Source organism: Melampsora larici-populina (genome assembly GCF_000204055.1).
Source record: "Melampsora larici-populina 98AG31 unplaced genomic scaffold MELLAscaffold_71, whole genome shotgun sequence".
NCBI lineage: Eukaryota > Fungi > Basidiomycota > Pucciniomycetes > Pucciniales > Melampsoraceae > Melampsora > Melampsora laricis-populina.
In genome coordinates this window covers 185,471-210,679 of record NW_006768835.1, presented here as the reverse complement: position 1 = coordinate 210,679, position 25,209 = coordinate 185,471, and the positions used below count along the sequence as shown (strand labels likewise).

The 25,209-nt window shown below is 38.7% G+C and overlaps 6 protein-coding genes across 6 annotated transcripts; 3 read left to right on the top strand and 3 right to left on the bottom strand.

The window, feature by feature from the left end:
- Positions 1-332: 332 nt before the first annotated feature.
- Positions 333-2,639, top strand: MELLADRAFT_68663 (uncharacterized protein; the record flags this gene model as incomplete). The annotated part of the gene is made up of 5 exons (XM_007417293.1): positions 333-784; positions 881-1,270; positions 1,342-1,923; positions 1,983-2,354; positions 2,630-2,639. The coding sequence occupies 5 exons, from the start codon at positions 333-335 to the stop codon at positions 2,637-2,639; spliced, it is 1,806 nt and encodes a 601-aa protein (XP_007417355.1).
- Positions 2,640-3,596: 957 nt separating this feature from the next.
- On the top strand, positions 3,597-4,317 carry MELLADRAFT_112795 (uncharacterized protein; the record flags this gene model as incomplete). Its single annotated transcript, XM_007417332.1, has 3 exons — positions 3,597-3,918; positions 4,050-4,135; positions 4,222-4,317. The coding sequence occupies 3 exons, from the start codon at positions 3,597-3,599 to the stop codon at positions 4,315-4,317; spliced, it is 504 nt and encodes a 167-aa protein (XP_007417394.1).
- Positions 4,318-4,429: 112 nt separating this feature from the next.
- MELLADRAFT_94693 (uncharacterized protein) lies at positions 4,430-5,878 on the bottom strand (the record flags this gene model as incomplete). The annotated part of the gene is made up of 8 exons (XM_007417306.1): positions 4,430-4,636; positions 4,718-4,792; positions 4,861-4,923; positions 4,996-5,154; positions 5,217-5,324; positions 5,422-5,574; positions 5,673-5,762; positions 5,834-5,878. The coding sequence occupies 8 exons, from the start codon at positions 5,876-5,878 to the stop codon at positions 4,430-4,432; spliced, it is 900 nt and encodes a 299-aa protein (XP_007417368.1).
- Positions 5,879-8,221: 2,343 nt separating this feature from the next.
- Positions 8,222-13,433, bottom strand: MELLADRAFT_94692 (putative oligopeptide transporter; the record flags this gene model as incomplete). Its single annotated transcript, XM_007417305.1, has 31 exons — positions 8,222-8,353; positions 8,409-8,512; positions 8,617-8,681; positions 8,771-8,905; positions 8,991-9,075; positions 9,205-9,225; positions 9,293-9,364; positions 9,430-9,499; positions 9,565-9,582; positions 9,661-9,713; positions 9,783-9,808; positions 9,924-9,964; positions 10,014-10,060; positions 10,125-10,173; positions 10,235-10,262; positions 10,350-10,419; positions 10,485-10,714; positions 10,799-10,851; positions 10,918-10,969; positions 11,044-11,104; positions 11,151-11,250; positions 11,316-11,457; positions 11,519-11,533; positions 11,629-11,644; positions 11,724-11,920; positions 12,007-12,143; positions 12,221-12,275; positions 12,449-12,527; positions 12,601-12,725; positions 12,808-13,047; positions 13,177-13,433. The coding sequence occupies 31 exons, from the start codon at positions 13,431-13,433 to the stop codon at positions 8,222-8,224; spliced, it is 2,775 nt and encodes a 924-aa protein (XP_007417367.1).
- Positions 13,434-16,562: 3,129 nt separating this feature from the next.
- On the top strand, positions 16,563-18,827 carry MELLADRAFT_79500 (uncharacterized protein; the record flags this gene model as incomplete). Its single annotated transcript, XM_007417297.1, has 3 exons — positions 16,563-17,705; positions 17,898-18,308; positions 18,415-18,827. 3 exons carry the CDS (start codon positions 16,712-16,714, stop codon positions 18,564-18,566), a joined length of 1,557 nt encoding a protein of 518 aa, XP_007417359.1.
- A 961-nt stretch (positions 18,828-19,788) lies between these two features.
- Positions 19,789-24,450, bottom strand: MELLADRAFT_79499 (metalloexopeptidase; the record flags this gene model as incomplete). Its single annotated transcript, XM_007417296.1, has 18 exons — positions 19,789-20,178; positions 20,261-20,349; positions 20,455-20,611; positions 20,681-20,876; positions 20,954-21,019; positions 21,113-21,312; positions 21,391-21,466; positions 21,532-21,566; positions 21,630-21,767; positions 21,837-22,052; positions 22,178-22,193; positions 22,314-22,431; positions 22,495-22,585; positions 22,675-22,803; positions 22,892-23,277; positions 23,382-23,913; positions 23,990-24,253; positions 24,331-24,450. The coding sequence occupies 18 exons, from the start codon at positions 24,448-24,450 to the stop codon at positions 20,119-20,121; spliced, it is 2,889 nt and encodes a 962-aa protein (XP_007417358.1).
- Between the last annotated feature and the right edge of the window lie 759 nt (positions 24,451-25,209).

Genomic DNA, 25,209 nt, shown 5'->3' with positions numbered 1-25,209 from the left:
TTACTAAGGAAGACTAAAGTTCAGCTCTTGGTGTGTGAGCTTTAGCTGTGACGCTCCAAGCTTGGTCAATCTCGCATTGAGCGGAATGGTCGGGATGGTCGGGATGAGGCATCATGAGATCGACGGAACTCTTATACTGGGTATCATTGCACTCATTTTACTTCTCGTCTCCCCTATCTTTATCTTCAATCGATGTACCAATGATCGAATTCCGGAAACCCCCTTGTATCATGCAGTCCTTGATGCAGTTCATCATCATATCGATGTTGGGATGCCTCATTCAAATAGTCACACCACTCGAACCCATCGCACGCGAACTCGGAGGGTTAGACATGGCCAGAGGTCAAACGGTACGGGGATATCCTGTGCTTCATCCTATTACCGGTCTTCCATTCACTTTACCTCGCGGAAATGGAATCTCCGAAGTGACTGGGGGTCATGCAATGATCATACCTGTACATCATGGAGGACCTCCTACAACTAAGTCTACGCATCACTCGGGTATGCAAGAAGCATCCCATCTATCAAACGGAATAGTACGACAAGATTCTACGCCATTGAGTTCTCATCACGTGCCTCATCGTAACGGAAAAGTCCCAGCAAGGCCGATTGATTTTCAACTTCGTTCGATGGATCAAAATCGGTTTCACGCCCAGTCACTTGACTCATCAAGCCTTTCTATCACATCCCCGAGAAGTCCCGGCAGCAAACCTTTAAATCCTATGGCGCAAGTATTCAAACCTGAAAACATGCCCGACGATTTGAGATACCTCAGAGAAGATAAGTGCGTTGGACTGCGGATGTTCTAATGGCAATTCTGATCAGGCTTGAAATAGTTGTTTGAAATTTTGACATGTTTGCTGTGTTTTGTCTTGAACAGTCACTGGTGGTATCGGGATGCGGAGTCATCGAGCAGCTCGAGCCGTTCAACCGAAGATGAGCTCATCAGGCCAAAGAGCCACTCCCCCGCTAAAGTTTGGGAAGATCCGATGGATCTTGAATTCTACAATTCCTTCCTGAGAAAATCTGAAACGCCGCAAATGAGAATGGATGACGGTCAACAACTCTCGGGCAAAAAAGATCGCGTTGCTGAACCTTTAGAGAAGCCCAATGTAGGCGAAGTCCTTCAAACTTACCTCAATACCAAAGGGGAGAAAGAATCGATAGATCCGGAAACTATCAGTCTCAACCACTTGGACTTGGAACCTCAGAGTACGCCAAGTAGTCCTGGTAAACAAGATAGCGTACATGAAGCCCAATCCAACAACAAGTGAGTGATATCTGATTCTCTCGTTGATGTTCTAGAAGAAGCAACCTAAAGAATTATACTCACTCAAATAGGGATATAGAGGAAGATTTGGCAACCGTCGAAGAAGGTCAAAAGATACCGCCAAAGAAAAGGAACCCTGGTACGCGAAGAAGAAGAAGGCTGCGTGCTAAACAATTGAAAGAGGCAGAAAAGTCATCAAGCGATAAGACTGAAGAACATGTGATGGACGACGTCGAACTCGATCGACAAAATGAGGTCGAGGATGATATCAGACCTGAGTCTGAAAAGCAACCAAGTATGAAAACCCACGTAGACTTCGATAAAGAGAGGAAAGATATGGGAGAGAAAGAACCAAGGGTCTCAGTACCTCTCGTTCTTTCAGGAAGCGATGAAGAAAAGGCCCGCCGTGTTGATGCGCTTCCTAGAGTTCCGGATCTCGAGAAATTTTCAGAAGCGCTTCACCCATCACCTTTGAGAATCGAGAAGATGCATAGTCTTACTCCAGATTCACTTCAATCGAAAGAAATTCCTGCATCTGCGCATCGATTTGAGGAAACTGGACCGCTAACAACGGGTAAGCAGACCTATGAAGATGATGAAAAATCTGAAGTCGCACAGGAAAAAGCGTCACTTCAACCTTCTGTCCATGAGATGTAAGTGAGTTCCGTTTTTGGATCTTTCAAGTCTTCGACTGAGTAGATTGTTTTGTTAGTCATGCGCCTCACACCTCGGTTGATCACGATGCTTTCAAAGACGAAATTCCACCCACTGCCAATGCGCACTCACTACCGAGTGAGCATCATGATCATTTTGCTGCCAAAAAACCTTTGTGGGGTGATGAAGTGGATGATCTCATTCCACTTGAAGCAACACCACCGACCCTGGAATCTTTACCAGAAACAGAACAAGAATGGCAAAGAGCTTGGGATGAACTCAAATATCGAATGATTAAAAATCGAAACGCTAAGCAAACTCGTGTTTCTCGAGCAAGGAAAGCACTTGGTACTTCGAAAGCCGTACATACAGACCTGCCTCCGGCTCTGGCCGATGGAATCTCAGACAGTGAAATTGATTGGTCAATCATGTATGATACCTTAGCCGGCCATTCAACAAAACCAAACGATATCGGTTTTGCAAAACCTGTTGACTCGCAAGCTGAGCACGATGAACCCGTTATTCAAGAAAAAGCTCATCAAAACCTTGAAAAACTATCACCATCCTCTGTCGAATCAGATGGTTCAAATTGGTCGATTTTGAATCCTATCTGGTACAATGGCTCGATTTCAAAACGAATTCAACGAATGTTAGAATGGTTAAAACCTTTCAAGAATCGTCCTTCGACTGAAGAATTCACCACAGGTACTGCTGATGTAACCAAACATCAAGCAAAAAGTGTTCATGTTCGAGTCAGATTGTGATAGGGCTTCATTTCAATGTGATAGAAAGCTTTCGAGTAGATATAAACAACTCGTGATGGTATCAAGTGATCTAAAGATCTGGAATAAGTGGTCTATGTATTAAAATATGTGCTCAAAGCTGTTAGATTGTAGAACTTCGAATCCGTAGCATATTGGTGAAAATGGTGATGCATCGGAAAAAAGAGCGTTTGAAGAATATGCTTGAGTTGTTGTCCTGCTTAACCAAGCTTGAATAGATCTCTCTCTCTCTCTATAAAATATCAGATGATTTTTTCTCTTTATTTCTTCGTCCCTTTGTTCTCTCACTTCATCTTTTCTCCCTCTTTTTGTTAATCTTTTGCCTTACATACTTCGGATACAATGATGGTAAATAAGTTTTTGCGTACTTGTGCCTCAACGTCTGTGAACCAAGGTGAAAAGTTTTAAACCTTAATTGCAGTAGATTTCTTAGCAATTTTTTAGAGCCTTGAAACAGCGTGTACTGGCCTTTCAAAGTCCAGATTTGAATTCAAAAGATTCGAAACTTGAGAAATAAGCAAGAAATAATTTTGAATAATACAACTTTGTGAACTGTTCTGTGAACACAAGATTAGTGAAGCTGATTGTTTAGCACACATCATACAATTTAACACAAGGCCTTCAGGACAACTCACATTAACATCACACTGTTGACCCAAGAGATTTGCTTGCTACATAAATCATCTGAGGAAAGCTTGGTCGCATTATTTTTTTTTCTGGAAAAATGACGCATGTGATTCATACATAACCCGATTCCCGACCAATCTGTATGTAGCCGGGTCGCCACCATGCATGTCGAATCCCGATCACTCTTGAACTTTTCCTTCAGTTCATTCTTCACTTCACCTTCCTATCCAACTCATCACCATCACCAACAAACCACCCACAAAATGAAACTACCCCGCTCACTAAAACCAATCTTACCAACCAAACCCTCGTTCCATCTCAAACCCTCAATACTTTCGCACCGATATCAATCAACTTTAAATTCATTTTCAATCAATCCAAACCAAAACCAAAATCCTGAATCTATCCAAATCCAATCAATTACCAATTCTCATTTTAAACTAACAAACGATTTACATTTGTTTTTTAATTTTAATTTATTGATTCCAATCTCATCAAATTCAATTCCATTGATTTGGAAATCTTCAAGTCCTCAAATTCATAAAGATTCACTTGAAATCTTTAAATTTTTATTTCCTCGTCCAGGTAAGAAAAAGTTTAAGAACCTTTATTTCTGAAAAATTCCGTTTTTATCTTTTGGTTTGGAAGCTGAGATTGACTGGTTTTTTGTGTGTGTGTGGGGCAATGGCGGATGGAAATAGATTTATTAATTATAGGTACAGGTGAAAGGCTTCAACCTATAGATCCATCAATACGTGAATGGATTCATTCACTAGGAATCCAACTTACAGTCCTAGACACCGTTAGTTGTTCTTCTTCCTTTTCTTTCTTCCAATCGATTTCCAAACCAAAACTATATTGATGATTTTTTTTGGTTGACTTTTGTAGCGAAATGCTGCTTCAACTTATAATCTTTTGATCGATGAAGGTAGGAGTGTAGGCGTTGCATTACAAGCCATCAACCCACCTAAATCAAATACTTGAAATAATTATAATATATATCATGTTTGGATTTACTATGTACTACAAGCTTGAAACACTATCCATTTAATTATCAAAATCTAGTGACAAACAAACAAAATGACATAAAAAAGTATTATATCTGTTGAGCAACTGCATCCACAATCTGTTTGATCACTTCTGACTCAACATCATTTGGCAACTCAAGTTGTCCATACTTTTGACCAACAAGGATACTTTGTAGTTGATCTGTGATCTCTTGCTGATCAAATCTGTCAGATACTGAACTCGAGATCAATTCAACATTATGTATCTTGCCTTGTCGGATATTAAGATGTATGTCCTATTGATTGATCAATGAACCCAAACATGTCAAAATCGATCAAAACTTTGGTCGAAGGGTCTGGAAAACAAGATGACAAACCAATCTGGAACCAAACAACTGAACCGGGATCGTGTTTGAAAATTCTGGTGTTTGACCAAAAGTCCAATCCCAGGACTAGATCATTCCAAACAAGAAATAGTCTTCAGAATAGATTGTAAGAAATCATTCAAAGAAAGACAAACCTGTAGTTCTTTCATCTCATCTTCAATCGCACTGTCCTGTTCAAGTTCTTCAGAATTTATAACCTAATGTCCAAGTTGAGCAATATTACTACCAAACGTAATTAGTGATCAGAATCATTAAAGCAGAATACATACTACTGGCGAAAGATCAGGATCAAGAGTAGGATAATATGTTTCCAAAAACGTTCGAGTAAGTGAGTTTGTAAAACTCGTATGATCAAGGTTACTAAACCTGCTAGCAAGGTTAGTGACAGGTGATCGAACCGAATCAGTGGCTCTAGAAACGATTTGAGACTATAGAATTTCATATCAGAAGATAGATTCGCCAAAAAACTTAAAAGAAGGATGTCACTTACTTGATTTGGATTTAAGAAATCTTTAAGTTGAGATAAGTTTGAGTTGATTAACATCGTACCATGATGATACGATCGATCTCTTGTAAGTTTATAAGCTGAACCTGAAACCTTTGAATTCAACAAAACACCAATTCCAAATAAACCATTTGTAATTCATACCCCCCCAAAAAAATCAGTTTCTACAAACAAACAAAAACTCCCTTACCTTATCTGATCCTAAACAAATATCATGTCGATGGTTTAATCCGATATCAGGTAAACCTAATGAAATAAGTGATCGAGTCACCAGTTCTCCAGTAGTTTTACGATCAAACATTCCTCTTGGGATCATAATTGAATAATTTGTATTTCCTTCATCCTACCTCCCCCCACCAAAAAAAAAGACAAAGAAAACTATTAGAGATTTAAGATCAAATGTAGAGTTAAATTGATTGATTGATTGATTTACAAACAGACATGATAAACTGTTCCTCCTCCACTTCTTCTACGAAGAATTGGTACATCATTTTTTTTCAAACTAACAAGATTTGCTTCAGTCCATGGATTCTATTCGATTGAAAACAAAAGAAAAGGTTAGTTTTATGATGAAGGGTATAAAAGTAGGATAAATCTTATACTTGATTTCGACCGATTATCACACTTTTCGTATTCCGATAAATCATGAGTTTAGGTAAAGAAGCATCAGTGTTTCTAAATAATCTATTACAAAACAATCATATAAATCAATCTATTGTTTTTTGAATTTGTTAGATTTATGGATTCAACTTACACATCTTCATAAGATAAATTGAAATAAGGATCCAAAGAATTCGATAAATAAACTGGATGAGGTTTAAGAATCTGAAGAAAGTTAAGGCATGATTCAGTTTACATATTCTTAAGTAGATATATAATTAGAAATGAAGTGCTACTTAACTTGTTTGGTTGATGGTTGAGTTGATAAGTTTCTTTTAGGATTCAGAATCGATTTGAACTTCATCTTGACTTTTCAACTTTTACGATCCGATCTCACTCAAAGAGTACTTTCATCTGGTACCGTAACCGTAACATGCTCGGTCCCTCGCCTGTAGCCCCGGACAAACAGAGGGCCTCGCTCGGGGTTTTCTTCAAGTTCTTTTTCATGAAGATCAACTCAGCTGAAGCAACATCACTTCTTGATCTGATTTGTGATCACTACATCATTATCATACATCCAACCAGCCCAAGTGATCCAACCAAGCCGTGGAAAAATCTACCTAGCGATTCGAATTCGGCCTCAGATGGTCAATCGACTATATCGTCTCTCTCCGATTCTGACTCCGATTTGAACCGTTACCCAACACCTATCTTGGATGAAAGTGCCAATTGGCCGAACCATTCTGATTCAAGCTTAATATCTCTTGCTGATCCTGATTCGAGATCGTTACCTGTCTCTGCTCCGTATGATTTGGATCATCATGGTCATTCGGTTTTGAAAGAAGACCAAACCTATACTTCGTCTCCTATGGAAGACCTTTATCTCAAATCAATTCTATCGAACAACAGCACACGGAGCTTAATGGTGCCCTTGCAGATACTTCGGCTTATTATATAGCACATTCAAAATCGATCACTGTTGATATCAAAGAATTTGAAAGGCTCGGACTCATATGTGAGTTCAACAATATCCGATGCAAGCTCAACCTTGCCAACCCAAGTCTTGCACTTTCCCAGCGTCTTTTGATACTGTCCTCTCCTACTGGATTCGCCAAGGGAATCCATCATGAAATGAACGTTCAGATTATCTTACTGCTAGAACTCGATCTGATGCAGCTCACATCATTTGTGAACGACGTTTCCCAATCAATCATGATTAAATCAGCGTATCGAAACCATAGCTTTGGATGCATCACTCTCAAAGAGGAAAATGACGGGTTTGAAAAGATCAGACCAACCCGTCCTCTTGAAACCACACATTGCTTCTTTCGCAAGCTGATGAGAGGATGTTGAATCATATATGTGGATCTTAGCTAGATTTTATTGACCTTTTCAATGTTCGTAGAGGGGCTATGAAAGGCTATGAAAGCCCTACCTGACCCAAACCTAAAAAACTCAGCTTTGCATGTTTCGTCGAGTCATTCTACTAAACTCGTTGACTGATGCGGATTTGAAGTAACAATTCTTGTGTCATTCTGTTTTGTATTTTTATCTAATGATAATATTTTTTATTTATTTATTTTTTGTTCTGAATACTCATCATTCTAAGTTGTAACAGTCAACATGGATGTGTTTTTTTCTCGTATTGTTCATCAAGAATCACACTTTTAAGAAGTGGATCTGTAAAGCTGTAAAACCCAAGTCAAACGTAAATCATTATATGAATATACAATTTCGAATCATACATCTGAATTACCACTGATGGCAGGATTTCAACAGTATCTTCGGCATCCAAAACTGAGCGAATTTTGTGGCTCGGTATTAATTTGGCTGAAAAATATTTGCTTGGTTTAATGAGTGACGCGTCTCGGGACTAGCAATCATATATCTTGTTGTATGATCCCTGAGATCCAATGCTCCTGGGGTAGGTGCTTCAGTTTGATTCGCTGAGAAAGCCATCAAATCCATTCGCGATGATCAATGTTCCAGTGGAAGTAAGGCTCAAAGCTCTTTGGATTGTATGTTCCAGGGGAATTAATTCAGGTTGCACAGGACTGTACATCATTTAGCCACTTTCAATGTTTTCCAAGCATATTAATCAAGAGGCTAGAAGATGCCAAGCAGACATCAAGAAGAGACGCAAAAAAACAAATGGGTCTTTAAGAAGATTTTGAAAACAGAAACTCCGAGTCCTATCATTCAATGACTTAAAACAAAATACTATACAAATATAACACCTATAACACCTATTCCAATCAGCTTCATAGGCTATCCAGAACACAAGAAATCAAATAAATAGAAACATAAACTTGTTAAAAGATTTCAAAAAGACTTGAAAGATTCATGAGTCATTAAGTAGTATTCGTCTTGATGTATAATTTCAAATTCATTTAACTCCAAGTAGTCGGTCCAAACCCGTCTTGTGGTACCTCTTTCAAAGTACATTCTTGACCATCACAACCCGCTGAATAGATCGTATTCCCTACCTGTGGATTGAGAAATCGGATCAGTAGGTATTTTGGCTTTGTATGGATCACAGGGCAGCAGGATTTCGACTTGAAAGGAGGTTTGACATACCCAATCATAATCTTTCCCATTCATTTGAAATGCAAAAAAGTAAATCAAACCAAAGATTGCAATCCCTCCACCTATTCCTGCTGTAAGTGTAAGAGCGTATTTTTCTAAATTTGAGAAGATTTGTTTGTTTTCATGAAAAGTCGAATGAGAGTTCAGGTTCATGTAAACAAAAAGTGTTAGATTCTCAAAATGAACAGAGAGTACTTACCATACCAAGCTGTGTAACGTCGTTTTACAAAGTGTTGGAAGAAAATAGCTAGTGGAATAGCAGGACTTAGTAAAATGATTGAAATTGAACCAAAAAAAAGCTTTTTAGTCTTGAGTTTTCTATATGTATATTTAAAGTCGATATTTTCACTCACGTGTAATATGCAATACTTAAAGGAGCATAAGCTAAAAGTCCAGAAATGATGACAGGTGTATGTACAAATTTCCATCCAGCACGAGGGTATTTTTTAGATAAAGCCCAAGGGATAAAAGGAGCAATGGCTCCGATCCTGAATTTTGAAAAGTTTGAATGTAAGGTTTAAAATGAGTCATATAGTTTCATGGGGTATTTTAAAAACCTGAATCTAGACTTACAAGAATCCATACATACAGAATTTGTATAATGCTCCTGAGTTGGAGAACATTCTAGCTGGAGCAACTAAACCCCAAAGAACAGATGCTAGGATTTACCGATAGGCAGGTTGAGAAAAGAGTCAATATTAGGTTTGCTTCTTCTTATCATGACTGAGATAAGGTGAATGGAACAATATCCTGATACAAAAGTCAAGGTTAGGAATCAAAAGCTTACCTGTAAAGTAGCTTCCGTAAGCTGATAAATAGGATAGGACAACTAAATCAGTCCCATAATTCTCGATAAGGATCTGTTGATTACTTACTTGGACATGTGAAATGGAGTCGCTGCGTTGGTGAACAGAGATCGGGAAACTGTGCAATTTGCCAGTCGAGTACTATGGGATCCAATCAATTAAGCTACATTCTCATAAGATTTGAGAGAAGTGTAAGATTGACGAACCAGCCATGGAAACGAAAGCAGACAACACAGTGGCAGCAGTTTGGCCTGCGAAGAGGGCCTTTGGTGGGATCTACATATTGGCGCCAATTTCAGCCCTTCCGATATAAACTTCATGAAATGTAGGTAAAAGCTCACTTTGACATAATGAGCAAGCTAAGACGGAATAAAGATATGCGAAGGCAGAATGATCAGTCATGGTTTATATATACATTCAGTAGATGTCCTTCTTACTTTCATGTCTGAAGCATAGCTAAGAGCTTGCGACATGGTGACAAATCCATATGCTGCAAAGTTTGGGGGTGGATGGTTAGTTATATAGACATGAAGTTGCTAGTCAGAGATTGGATACTCACACTTGAAAAGCATGTTTGCGATGGGTCTTGAGAATGGTATGTTTGAAGGTCGATGATTTTTTATAGCAATTCAGGAAAACAAAATAAGAGTCAGGACTATGTTTTAAGTGAATCTTTACATTATAAAGAATGTCGACCCACCGTCCAGCCAGAGCATAACCCCCAATAAGTTCGGATAAGACCTGTAAGGAGTTCGATCAGCCAAAAAAATAACTTTCGAAGTATTCAAACTGGGATTCTGACGTTAAGAGGAGCAGAAGTAGAGGCCACCGCTTCCACTGCAAAAGTTTATTTTTCAGAACACATATTTTCTTTAGCTGTGAACAAGACCTAATGACTCACTGATGCCGCTAGGAATAATAAGTAGTAAAGCTATCGCGTAGGCAAATACCTGTAGAGAAACATAAGTTTGAGAAACGAGGAGGTACATCGTTGATTTGGTAGATGCTTACAATTCCCCAGATCGGCATATCCGTTTTGCTACATTAGGTAGGAACACGGTGGTGATAAACATGTTAATTGGATTGTCATGAGCAAAATGGACTTATCAACAGACGAAAAGCTTACTAATATTCAATCATCAAGACTGCGAGCGTGACCGCAATCACGCCAATAAGCATGAACCACCATTCGGGAACTAACTCAAAACAAGAAGATTATGAGCTATCCCAAACAAAAAGGAGATGTATTTATTGGTTATACCTTCTGGATAAGCCTTCATGAGTCTATAGTGAATGTCATCCTGAGTGTTTTCCATCAGTCTTTCTTTTTCCGATTTTTGCGTAGGGCTTTCCGTTGGACGAAATTTCTTGAAAAGTCGACTGGCTTTCCACGAGGAGACAAAGTAGTAGTATCCTCTCATGAAATATTTACGATAGTGAAGAGCCGCGTGCACTAATGTGCTAGAGTAGAGAGCCATGAAGCCAAAGTAGCTGAAGAAGAAAGAATTATGATCAACGTTGAGTCTGCAAAGTATATGATTCTTGGGAAGTTGATTCAGAGGAAAAAATACTGACAGGACGGAGTGAGATGCAGACATGAATGGTGGAGAATAGGCTTGATACTGAGCCTAAAGCATGATATCGTGATGTCAGTTAGGGTAAGTTTGATTCCTTAGACGCTGCGCGACATTTACCTCGTCCAGAACACCATGTTCATTAAGAACTCGGCTTGCATTGTAGCGTTTTCTGGTAATACACACAGAAAAGGGCAGGTTGTGAATAAAGAGCCTCATGTTATCAAAAGGATATTAACAACACACCCCATTCGATCGAAAACACCTGATGGAGTTGTAAAGATAGATATAAAAGTTATTTCAGCTGCTGGTAAATTCAATTCGGTAATCTTTATGTCAAGGATACGGCTTACCGTTACTGTTAACAGGCAAGTACGCCGTGAACATCATGTTTTTGAAGTATATAACACAGATGATCACAAAGCCAATCAACATGCCACCATAGGAATTCAACTAGAAATGGTAGGATCTCATTAAATTGGCTGATGACGAGCAAGAATATTTCAACGAGTACTTACAATGGACCACAGAGGAGTGACTATTGGATCGGTGTACATGAAATTCCAGTCCAGAGTTGGGAACGGATTAAGACCCAAACCGCTGACAGTCCCTGTGATGATGGCGAGCTTAACATTGTTGGGGGCGATCCATGTAGTCCAACTGGGAATGTATATATTCCATAAATGTGTGCGCAAGCTTTCGGAGTAAAAGAAGAACTTACTTGAAGTAGGATAGACTTTGGAAGAATACATCAGGTAAGATGAAGTCTGGATATATGTCGTATCGTTAAAAGTTAGATCTTGGTTTATAGAATATGAGCTAAGGGCTTACAAATCCCATATATGATCTAGATATTTGAATGGTTTTTTAGTTAGAATTTCATCAAAGATTTTATTGGAAAGAAAGGAAATGTAAATTTACCCCACATGCGAAGAAAAAATTCATTCGCGAGATTTTCCAACCGTGGACAGGTAGATTATCATCTTTAGCATGCAAGGCACGCAAAACTGTGATTTCCAAAAGCATATCCCACCAAACCTTGATCACAAAGAATGGGTTCAGAAACAGATCTTCAAGGACGCCATGATAGACAATGGGTAGCTCACCATCTCTCGCGGGTACACTAGAAATCTAATCATGAAATTGAGTTGTAAGATAATTTGATACCGCCTCGTTTGGTCTGATTTGGATTTGAAAGACGCAACATACCTTCTGGTTAATCCGGCGATTGAATAGCCCATCAGTTGTGTACTGAGAATCAAAGTCAGCTGAAATCCAAAGGTTCCAGCCAAAGCATCATTGTTGTAGAACTCCTTGACCCTGAGTACCGCAATCATATCCGATGCCTATCATTGAAAAGGTGCCAAATTCGACCCTTCAACATCCATGTTTTGATACATATTTCATGGTTTTCATGACTTACGTATGCTCCTCCCCAAGAGGCATTGGCCATCTGAAAGTAAAAGACGCGGTTTTTGCTTTAGCATCGAATGACTTCTTAAGATAGGTTTGGTGAAAACGCACGATACTGATGAGCATATGCTCCTTCATGCTTTATTACGAAGAGAATAGTAGGTAAGAAACAGGGAATCTTCCATTAGACAAATAGATCCTAAGCTTAGAATAAGTAAGATACATCAGAAAATCTTACTTGAAGGGGCCAGGATTCAAAGTGAAGGAATATTTTCCAAAACCAAAGACTCGGGTTGGCAGGATTCTAGCCATCAAGCCTGAAAAGAAAAATCGTGATAGAATCAATTTGAAGTACTCTCCATACTTTATTACAGATGAAGACAAACTCACATCCTAGAGGGAAAGCAACCATCTGCGCAAAGGTGACAGACAGATATATTCCTGGTAGTCTGGGCGCGAAGAACTGATTGAGACCAGTTCCTAGAATGACCAATATCAATCCAAGTGTCCACATCCTGTGAGAACAGATAGTTCAACTTCAGCTATAATAGATCAGCTCGTTTTATAGATATGAAGTACTCGCCGAAATGTCAGCACGGGTGTTGTGGGGTCATCGCAGGCGTCAACGCAAGCGCGGACCTGTCAACAGAAATCAAGACTTTGCTAAATGTTTTCCTAAAAATTTGAAACTTGTTCGTTGGCCAATGTATCTTTACCTCAGCGTAGGGTGAATTATCTTGTCCTAGTTGTAGCTCGGCCCGGATTTTCATGGCTATTTCATTAACTTCATGAGCGGGCACGCCAGGCTCGATTGCTTGGGCGGCTTGATGAAGAAGCCTCGAAGGAAAATTGAGATCATCTCTGACGTAAGCAATAGAAAGATGAAATGAGCTTGTAGGTCTCTTTGGGCAATGCGTTCTACAGCCTTCCAACAGTTGGTCATGACGAAAGAAGAAGGTCACGAACTGGTTTTCTTCAATCACAAGTCGAAGATATCGAATGATATCTGCCTGTTCTACATCTACGCTGCCGTCTTTGTAGATTTCCTTTTCACCGCGATTGGAGCTCAAATCCGAATGGAGTAAATCTGGGAGTTGGACTTCTGACGAGTTTGGGTTCGTGTGCTCAGGTTCGTTACCGTCCGCGCTGGGAGACTTCGGCCCTGTCTGAAGACCTTCCGGGTTGTTTATTTGTTCCTGCGTCGGCACATGAGCATTGTCCATCTTCCGAAGCTTGAGCACTCAAGTAACTAAAGGGGTAGAATGGGGGGTAACAACACCGGTGGGTAACAATGACCGTAAGAGACGTCGATGGAAGGACAATGTCGGGTGAACACTGGCTACGAAAGTTCGAGAGACCTCTGGCTCCCAAGGCTTGCTCCGCCTTTATGGTCAACACACACGGAAGGTTCCACCGCGTGTTGGCAAACTTACAGTAGGTCGGCATATACATGCTTCCAGATCTTAGTTCATCTCTTTTTTACATCGATAACGTCAAAGGGCTGGAGCCTGGAGACGTCGGCGTAGGGGTGGCACCGGCGCCATCCAATAGCTACTCAATTGTCTTACTAGATATCGGCATCGTTTGTCTCAGCTTGGAGCCCAATATCGGGGTAACATCCGCCCGACAAACATATACGCTAACATTTCTAAGAACTTCGTCAATTGTGTGGGGATCTTTGACTTTCGGGGAGGCAGGCTGCTAAAGGCCACATGATGGAAGGTCCTCACGAAAGGTCTAAGCCTATGTAAGGTCGGACCTTAAACGACTGGGGTGGCCGCTCACCTCAGAAGATACATAAAGATGTGTGATCACTGAAGATAACCCAGTTTTGTTGATTTCGCACGAAGCCGCTCTCAACGTCTTTCGATAGCGGGCCGTTCGTTTAGCCGCAGGAAAGGTTAAAGGGCTCGCGTTCATCCCTTCGGAATGTAAGACGCATTTTTATTTGACCATACAATTTCATCTTGTACATACGCTACCGATAAAGAGCGAAAGGTATGCCAAAGATGTAGAAGCCTGTATTGTTGTAGTTCTTTTCATCTTCACACCTTTGGTTTCTTTCCATTAGAAGAAACTTGCAAACCGGCAGAAGAGGCACCGAACGAGAAGAAAAGCAAAAAAAATAAAAGAGAAGTTATAATCAACATCAGCTGAATGTGCAGGAAATATCGCATGGGTCGATAAAATAGTTTTACCAACAAAAACCCAAAATGTACTTCAATTACAAATTGGACGCCGGCCGGCCATGCTGCGAAGCAAGCCGAAATTCACAGATCAAGCAGGCAGAAAAATTTGTGCAAGCCCCTTTCAGGTGAGTTGACTGATGAGACGAGTGACGAGGTCTACTGAGAATTGCAAGATTATCGGCGAAAGGAAGCTGGTTATTCAATCTTGGGCATTCAGTATGATCGCTCATTACCTTTCATTTCAACTTTGGTAGTTTCTGTCTCGGCGGACTTACGATGACAGATTCCCGCATGACCATCAACGTTGTTGGGAGTTCTCAAGCATCCAGTTCACGCCCTTTTGTCACGAGGTGGAGGCACTGTTACGGATGCCCCTCATTTTTGAGCAGCTTGCTTGAATGTTCTTGCTTCCAACCCAGTTTACGATAAACCATCACGAGTACGTGACGCAGTTGATGCACCGTGGTACTTGCCATCGAGTGATCTTCTGCATCTTTCAAACATCGGGGAACGTAGAAAGTTCGATAAACTACGCGAAGCCCTAATCCGAGTGTCTTTGAGGATCAATCTCGCAGATAACCCAAACAACATCGTTTGTACCAAATATATTGGCGGGACAAGAAAACACCCACCCAAAAAGCCTGCAGTAGCACTGGTGAATTCTTTTTTTGTTCCCAAACAGACATAAGCAATCTGCCAAAGGTTGTTTCTACAAAAAGAGCCGAATGCGACCTTTTGGGGGAGAACCTTTACAAAGATAATTGAAAGGCACTTGTTATATCTTGGAATATCTGATCTAGTAGAACTGTAGGCCAAGGCAAAGTTCAACCAAAGTAAGATTTAATGTTCAAAGGAGACGAGATGCTAACTTAACTAAGCCCACCTTCGACACGTACCAAAAAAACACAAGCAGGGCGTGCGTCCGAAGGGGACTTACCCCTAATGCTGTGATTCTTGGTGACAGAACTTGAAGCAATGGACTTTTGATGGTAGAAAAGAGTTCACAATTAAAACAATTTTATGCAATTGCGTGTTGTTGTGTGCTCACAGTATGTAGAAGTTATGGTTCTTGCGCATCTTTCCCTCGAGTCAGATTTTTTCTTCGTTTGAAAACAAAAGTTATTCTCAAAAAATTTACTGTTGACTTTCTTGTAGTTTTGTCTTGCAAATTTGTTGGTTAAGTGTGCTTGGGGCCCCGTTTGTTTGTTTTTGAAATTCCCAAAATACTCTTTTTGAACGCTTATACATCTTTGGATCATGATGGGACAAAAGGTTTCTGAATTGAGGAACAGATGCATAGGAAGCTGAAGCTTAACATATCCCAACATCACATAATTTCATAGTCACAGGATTCTTTTGATTATAAGCCTTGTTCTACCACTAAAAGGTCATTGCCTCTGTCACCATAAATCACGACATAAGGTGTCAGTCCCCTTTGGGAGTACACCCTTGTTATGTTTTTTTGGCAGACCTTGAAGTTGGACTCAGTCAAGTTAGAGGAGATGATGAGCTGTAGCCCCAAAAAGAGCAAAGAAAGGACAGGAAAATGTGATTTTTTATTGTAATCAGAATGTTTTGATGTCAATACCTTTGATGCCTGAAATCAAGGATTCTCTAGTTAGTGAACTTTTGTTAAACAAATGCAAGGAATGCAGCAACCAAGAGCAACCGCTAAAAGACACACCTGATTGTGGTGAGGGTCAAGGGACAGTAAGGAGCAGAGAGAAAGAAGAACCAGTAAAATACCAATGTTTGTATAAAAAGATGCCACATGAGAATTACTAAAGATATAGAAAAGCTGAAGAAAGTACTGCATAAGAAGCACACATGTTCCTGTGAGTCTGACTCAAGCGGAGACTTCAGGACTCTCCAGGGAATTTCCTCCGGCATGGGCATGCATGGGGAGAAGCGGAAGGCAAAGTATGTGGGCCAACCGGGCCGCATGCAATCTTGACCTTTGTATCTTAGCCATTTCCTTTTCAGATTGATAGGTTCAGGTAGCATCGGCCAGGAGAAGTTGAGAGAGGGTGCTGTTTGGAGTTGAAAGGCCTCGGAGTCGTGGGATGCCCGGTGACTGGGATGTGTATGGCCGGTACCCGGGCTCAGCCTCAGCCTTCACTTGACATCCAAGTTCGTATTGTGCTACTTTACATTTACATCAGCCGATAATCAAACGAAAAGAACATGAACAAAAAGAACACGAGGAATGAATGAAGATAGTAAAATTACGAAAAACTTTCAAAGAACCCAAAGGAAAGCTAGAACGTTAAAGGATTAACTAATTCAAACCGATCGAACGAAGATATTCTAAAATGTTACCTTCTCTACGTCTTCTGCATGGTATTGCTTGTCCTGACCATCGTCCACCTCATTCAAGTTGTTTACGTCAACCGTGCATCTTTTCTCATCAACATACTCATCTTCAATCGATTCAAACACCTATCACGATCCCTGACGAGACCACTATCACTGCTTCTCCAGTTCCTCGACTTAGTAAACGTGAAGGTCAATTAAAATCAAGTTTACTTAAACAAAGACAAGTGATCAGTAGACCTGTTACTCAACCTCAAGCTCAACCGCGATCTCAACCACAACCTCCACCGCAAAGTCTGAAATCTCATCCACCTTCAACTACACCTGCGGATTCATCTCGATCAAAGAGTTCTAGCGCGGCTCCCAATGCTCTGACTTCTCTATTACCACCAGATGCACCTCTCACACCACCTCGAATCCAAATCAACAAATCATCTAGCTCTCATACTGCCATTGCGGCACGTCAAAAACTACTAGATACACTTTATGCGGCTTTCTTATCATTATATGCGGCTTTACCTCAACGTGTTCAATTAGGAGCAGCACATAGAGATGCATTAAAACAAGAAGCAGAATGCTTAAAATCTACCTCAAGATTAACTTATCGAAATGCGATCATCAATATAGTGGCCAGATTACGTAAACGAAAACCAGCACCAGAAGGAAAAGAAGGAGTATTATATTTTACAGGTACTCTTAGTGAATTTGATGAACGTCAAATCTTATTTGAAAAACTCAAACTAGGTACACAAATGGCTTGGTTAGAACCTAATCGAATTGAAAAATATCTATTAACCAATGAAAAGATGATCGAATTAGATTATGTGATTGAATTACCAGATGAAGATGAAGATGTGGAAATTGATGCTAGTGGAACTGAACAAACTTGTGAAAGATGTAATGAATCGTTTGTGGTTTCTAGGGTTAGGTTACCTGGTGATGAAGAAGAATGTTCATTTCATTGGGGTAAACAAGTCTTTGAAAGAATTGACGGTAAGCTATCTTGCAAACAAATTGGATCAATCTAGAAAGCTCACAAAACTTGATTTTGGTTTGTGAATGATAAAGGTGTGAAACAGAAAGTCTATTCATGCTGCAATTCAATCGAAGCGGATAATAGACCATGTACGAAAGGACGCCATGTGTTTCTAGACAAAACACCCGAAATATTACACTCACGTGAAGCATTCATGAGATTACCACCGATTGGAGCTCAAACTACCATACCTTTAGTAGCTCTAGACTGTGAATTAGTTTACACAACAGCTGGAATGTCAATAGCTAGAGTCACCATCATTGTTCCTAAAACAACATCGGAAGGTGGAATCGAATTTGAAAGTTTATTAGATGAATTTGTTAGATTACCCAAGTCGGTGAAAATTATTGATCTTAATACTAGATTTAGTGGGATTCAATCGGAAGGTGAACTTGAAACCGCTAAATTCGATTTGAATGAATTAAGAGTAGAATTAGTTAACTTAGGTGTTGATTCTGGTACGGTGATTTGTGGACATGGATTAGAGAATGATTTAAAGGCTCTTCGAATTGTTCATCATAGATGTATTGATACGGTTGATCTTTTTCCGCATCCTAGAGGTATGCAACAACCAAACATGATCATTCTTTCATATTTTTTTCATTTCTTTGAAGAGTCTTGTTGTTTTGAACTGATTTTGATACATCTCTTTCTTGTGATTTTTAGGTTTACCAATGAGAATGTCACTCAAAAAACTTTCTTCTATATTTTTAAACAAAACAGTCCAGAATTCAGATCCTGAAATTGGACATGATTCATTTGAGGATGCTTCCATTGCTTTAGAATTAATTAAATATAAGATTGAACATGAATTATAAATCTTATTATAGTCAAAAGGTTTATAATTTACAATATGGGTCAATATGGGAGATGTTTTATGTTTTTTTTGCAACTTTGTTACAAGTAAGGAATGGTTTGTCTTCTTCATGATTTCTTTTGCATTGATTTGGTCCATAATTTTTGGTTTTATGGGTTCAGTAATTTATGTAGAAGCAGCTATGTATTAACTTCTTTGACTTGGACTTTTTTAGTTGAAAATGATATCATAATATCAAACTAATACTTTTCAGACTCTTTGCAAGTTTCAGAGAAAAATGCATGCATATGAAGAGACAAGGTTGAGCACAAAATGTAAAACTTGAAGATGGGCTGTAAAAGCCCTTCTTGAACTGCCCTATTCTTATTATACTTTGAAATTAATATTATTATATGTCTTGAGTAATTTTATAATTGTGCCTCTTCATCTTCATTGACCACCTCCTCTTCTTCTACTGTTGCTATTATACCTCTTGGATAAAATATTTTAATATGTTCTGCATATCTCCATGACAATTCCACATTTAATTCTTCCAAAATATAAGAACTTCCCATGTTTTGCTTAACAATTCTGACAGGTCCATTCCATCTGTTCTTGAATAACTTGCCCTCTATGTGCATTCTTCTTATTCCAATAAATAACTCCTTGCACTCTAGCCTTCATCTTCTTCTTATAAGCCTTATCAACAATATCTTCTCTGCAAAATAATTCTTACAGCCTTGCTTTCAATAAACCTTCACCCATGTAAATTTCATCCCAATCAATACCTAAAAACATTCCAGTCTCCAATTCAATAGGTAAAACTGTCACTTGATTAAATATCATCTCATAAGGTGAGATTCCCGTAGTTTTTTTTCTGGAAATCCTATCATCAAATAATACTTGAGACAAAAAATGATTTCCATATTTTTAAGGAATCTCATACTTTTGAAATTCCAAAGAATCATTTTAGTGTGATGAGAGTCAAATCTAATTCAATTTGATGCTCAACTCAAAAACCCTTTTACATTTTTTTCTTTCCAAATTAAATTCCATAAAACATACAATTACCTTGAAACTTTTCCCACAAACATATGTAACAAAATCTCAAATCTAAAAAACTCAAAAAAAAACCAAAATTCATTACCAAGTTTTAAAAAAAAACTTTAATAAACCTTTTAAAATTCAAGAAAAAAAAGACAATTCAAACCTTTCTCTAAATTTGATTGATGGATTGATGGATTGATTTGATTTGGTTTCCAAACAGAAAGAATAGTATATGAACTCTAGATACAAAAAGTAATTATCCTTCCAAACAAAACAACCAATTTCATTTTTTTTTCTTTGTAAACCTTTAAAACCTTAAATAATATACAAGACTTTTAGTATTTTTTTTATTTTGGCTTTTCCTTTCCAAATTCCTTTAAAGAGTCCTAAATATCAAACCTTTTGAGAGAAAAAAACAAAAAAAATTCTATCATCTTCAATCTAGATGAACAAGCAACAAAAAAAAAACCCAAAACACCCTGAATGGATCAGATTCATGATAATTATGTATCACCATCATGATCATTTCAAGTTTCTTTAATTTTGGCAATAGCTAATAAAAATCTAGCTACTACATTCTTTCCTTTCTATAAAGTTTCAGAAAAGAACAAAACCAAGTTCATATTAGTTAAGAACCTAATAGACTAAACAAAAGTGAAGATTCCAAACCTCCAAGTTAACCATCTTAATTCTTTCATTAGGTAAATGAGCCGAATCAGATGCAGCTCCCATAGGTAAATGAATGGCTTTTGCTTCAACTAAAAACCAAACCATCAATCAAACCATCAATCAATCAAAAGTACATATAATCTTAATGAATCTATAAGTCATTGAAGAAGGAATGAGAAATCAAAAAATCTTACATTCTTGTTCTAAGAATGGGATTCCAGGTATCGATCCACCTTCCCGAATCCATAAAGGTTCAGTACCCCATTCAGCTAAAATACTTTCACCAATAGCTTGAACATAAGGTCCTGATAAATCTCCTAACCACCATCCAGCAGTATGATTAATGGTAACCTATTCAAACACATCAAACATAACTCTTTAATCAAATTGTTCAAACTTTTCGACGTTAATTCAACTCACCTCTAATTTGTTCCTTGAGTTTAAATTCTCAAAGGCGGTTTCTAAAAAACTAACAAACGAACTTGAGATTTCTTCAAGTGATTGATCTGGTACGATTCGAATCGAAACAGCTGCTTGAGCTGAAGATGGGATCACAGTCGAATGAGCAGGTCCAGTGACATCTACTTTATGTATACTCAACGCTGGTTGTCTCCATCTGATATCAAGAAACAATCATCAACTCTCATGAGCCTTTGTACTTGAGTAATAAGAAGTCAGAGTGAAGTTGCTTACTTGGCTAATAAATGTGCTCTGGTATCAGTAATATGTGAATGTTTCAACAAATTCGCACTTTCATCACTAAACACATATAACAGGTAAATCAATGGTCAGCTTTGATATCCAAGATCAATTGTAAGCACATTCGAAAACAGATCATAAAAGACAACTGACCCATTTAGATGTTCAATGATAGCATCATACATTTTATCTTCTTCACTACTGATAGGTCTAACTCCTTCATAAAATCCATCTAATCGAATCTTTCCAACATCATCTACCAACATACTCAAGATTCTAACTAAATCAAGCACCGGTTCATGTACTGTTCCACCTTGCATACCCGAGTGTAGATCCGGTTGAAGACTTGTTACCTTTTTTTGCCCCACAAAGTACAAACAAATCAATCTCAGCCTAGTCAAGATTACTGAGCACCAAAGAATCAAACTCACTCTGGCAGTGGCATGGATTACACCTCGTAAACCAAATGTCATACATGGAGCATCATCACCAAGCCAATACGAGTTACTGTATCACGCCGAAGTTTCATATCAGTGTTTTGCAAGTCTCGCGTTTAAGTAGATGTAACACACCTGACCAAGATCACGTCAATATTACCAATAAGATCCTGTGTTCTAAACGCGTTAATGAATATGTTCTCTTGTGAAAACCTTAAAATTATCTTACTTACTTTGTTTTCCTGTACAGCTTTTTGAAACCCTGCACTACCAGCTTCTTCCTCACCTTCAATCAACATCACCACATCCACATCTAATGATTTCTGATCAACTAAAGTGGATACCGCACAAGCAACAGCTAAAGTAGGTCCCTATATAAACCTCAACGTTAACAAACCCCCAAATGATTTGGTGAAGAAAAAAAACAAGATTCAACTTACTTTATTATCAGATACACCTCGACCATACAACCAACCATTCTGACCGGTCATGACAAATGGTGGTGAACTCCAATCATTTACATCACCAGATTGAACTACATCATAATGTCCATAATACAAAACCCTTTTCCTAGGTCGAGCTGGTGGTGAAAGGGCTGATGATTTACCTGTAAAAGTGGCTAAAACTAATGGATTCCGATTCGGATCTCCAGGAAGCTGTTGAAATAAATCTTGTGAAGCATGAGTACATTGTTTTTTTCTGCTTCAAAATATTCAAATAAAAAAAGTCTTCTAACAAAACAACATCTCTTTTTGAGATATTAGATATGTTGGGAATTTACCAGTCTAGCATCCGCACTGTAATCGTTCGTGCATAATAATGATAGCAGAGAAAAAGGTCACGAGCAAGTCAGATTTTCTTTCTTTCTTCATCTTACTTCGAAGAATCCTACTTGGACTACAGATCAAGCCACTTACCCTAAACGAACGAGTGACTTTTTGAGATAAAGTGCAGCTTGTCGACAATCTTCCCGATGTAGATCATTACTGATAGACCGATACGAAACAAATTGACTTAAATGACGCAACATCCGACCTGAACCCAAACTTAATCAGGATCATGATTGATATCTCGTTATGAATGGTGATGTTCACTGACCTTGGAAAGCGATTCGAGCTGTTGAAACACCAGCTGAGTCGGTCAATGATAGTTGTAAATCACTTTGTTCTTCTGGATATACGTCCCAGACCTTTTGAGATGAGCGACCATGATGATGATGATGATGATGATCAGCTAGATTGTTCATAAGGCCTTTTAAGAATTTTTTGGCTGACACACCTTGATGCAATTATCGCTGCCTCCAGTAAGCAGAAGTCGTTTGCCATTATGAAAGGTGAAGCAAGAAGCTAATGCACTACCTTGATGAGATGTCCATTTCAATACACGTTCAAATGAAGAGTCCCATTTCTAACAAAATAAAGGATCAATAAACCTTCAGTAATCAAACGATTGAAAACCATCCAAAACAAAAAAAACAGGTGAAGGTGATACATACCACCATCATCCCACCAGCACAACCCGAAAACATTTCACCATTATCTAAAACGGTCATTGTAAGGATATCATCTAAAGATTTATCAAGAGAAGAATTAAGAGTAGGTTGAGAGATTCCACGATGAAAAAGAGTTCGAATACAAGTAAAAGTATCAAGATCCCAAATTTTAATTAAACCATCTTGATAACCTGAATATAAAGTAGAACCATGTACTGTCATTGTCAAAACTGCTCCTAAATCGGTTGCCAAACTTTTTTTAGCCGTCACATTGGGTTGTGGTGTTGTGATGGGTGTGACTGGATTAAATGAAGTAAGAGTTTTGGCTGGTGGTTTAAGAGCTCCGGATTGAGGATCGATTGACCAAACTTTGATGGTTGAATCACCAGCTAAATCGAGATCGGATTCCAAATAGAATTATCATCGGACAGATTGACACTGTGAGTTCTTGGGTTTGATAGGACTAGAGAGATTATTGAAAGAAAACGCTCACATCCAGATATCAGATAAGGTTGCTGATTGAGGTGAATAAGAAGAAGACAATAAATGTAACCGAAATGAGCATAAGTAACACAATCTGAATTTGAAATGAATAAAACCTCTATTCCATCTGTTTTAGAATGTGAACCTTGACTAGAAGAAAGATCATATGAAGCTTGAGCTTTAGGAAATCTAGCAAAGGTTGGACTCTCATCTGAAAAATGACTTGATTGTTGATTATGATTTTGATCTCGCCTTCTAGCGGCTTTTAATAATTCAGCTTGAGAAAGTGAATCAAAGAATTTATGATGATGTGCTGATCTAGTTGAATTATTTAAATTTCCAGTGGGTGTGACAGGTCGATTTGATCCTACTTCTGAAAGTAAGGTAGGTGATAAATTTAATTTTGATAAGGTATTTTCGATTGACTGAGTTTGAGAGATGATGGGACTGTGTGGTGAGATATCCGTTGGTCGTGAGTTGCATGATTTTGGAGTCTCCTGAAGTACAGAATTATGAGGCTTGGTAACGGGCAAGGTGATCCACTAAATCGAAAGACGCATCAAGAAACATCAGAGATTGGTTGAAATCTGTATGATGGATGATCAAGAGCAAACTCACTTGAATAGACGCATCTTGACACCCAAGATAGAGTACGTTAAGTCGATCGCACCAAGCTAAACTCAAGACATCGCCACAGCTATCGATAGGAGGCTTGATGATGTAAAGTGAAGGACCAAATCGAGTTGAATCCCAAACTCTGACCGTATTATCCCCGGATGATGAGAAGAGCAGAGATCGTTCGACTGAGATTGAAAGAGAGAGAACCGAAGATTCATGACCTATCAAACGAGTGATAGGAAAGAACGTATGTAGTGACCAGACCTAAATAGAGTCACCGAGAGAAATGAGCCAAGAGATCGAATGCGATGTTTGACATGTTTTTTAGAGTAGGAACGTACATGAATATCTCCAAGTTGACTACCGCCAAAGACATGACCAGCACTTGGATCGGCTACGAGACTCAATACGGATTCCTTATCTTGACTTGAAAGAGTGGTAAGTAAGGTCAAAGTGCTCATGTTGAGAGAAGGTTACTTGGTGATGATCGACTTGAGCTTGATCTCCGTCAAAGGTCACACTGCTGGTCCTGATGAAGTTCCCAAGAAATGTTAGTGAAAGTGCTGATGAATGAGAGAGCATTAAGTTTAGAATGAGGTTACTTACTTTTTCTTTGATAACCCAATCGGAGTGATGAATTGGTTTTGTAAGTTGAATTCAAATGAAATCTGAACTTCAAACTTGAAAGCAAGTATACTGATGACTGCCAATGCTAGTGAGTGTGATTGTGTATTGAACTTCCTTTCTTGCTCAAAACCCTTCCTCACAATTTGTTCATGAAGATTCTAAAGTGATAAGACTCGATCACCCGATCAAACTGATTTGATTTGATTGGATATTGTTTACATTCTATTGACCTTCAAATGGTGATCCACCTGAGATAATCTTGAAGAAGTGTCCATGTGTTGCTGGTGATGTGGTGATCGAAGGGTCTGATGACGAAATTCTGTTGCATGAAATGCTTCCAGGTTGATTTGACACCTCCTTGGATTCACCATCACTGTTTCTTCAAGCTAATCTTGAAATGAGAGAACTTCTCTTATCACCATCAACATCCTTCACAACAAAGCCTTCAAGATCTCATCAGTCAAATCATTTCTTCTTCTTCTAATCTTGATTTAATTGATGAAAAAAAAACTTCCAGTCCAGAGATTAAACAAATTAAAAATCCATCTGATTTTATGTATGAAGTACTATATATCTTTCTCAATCAAGCAATA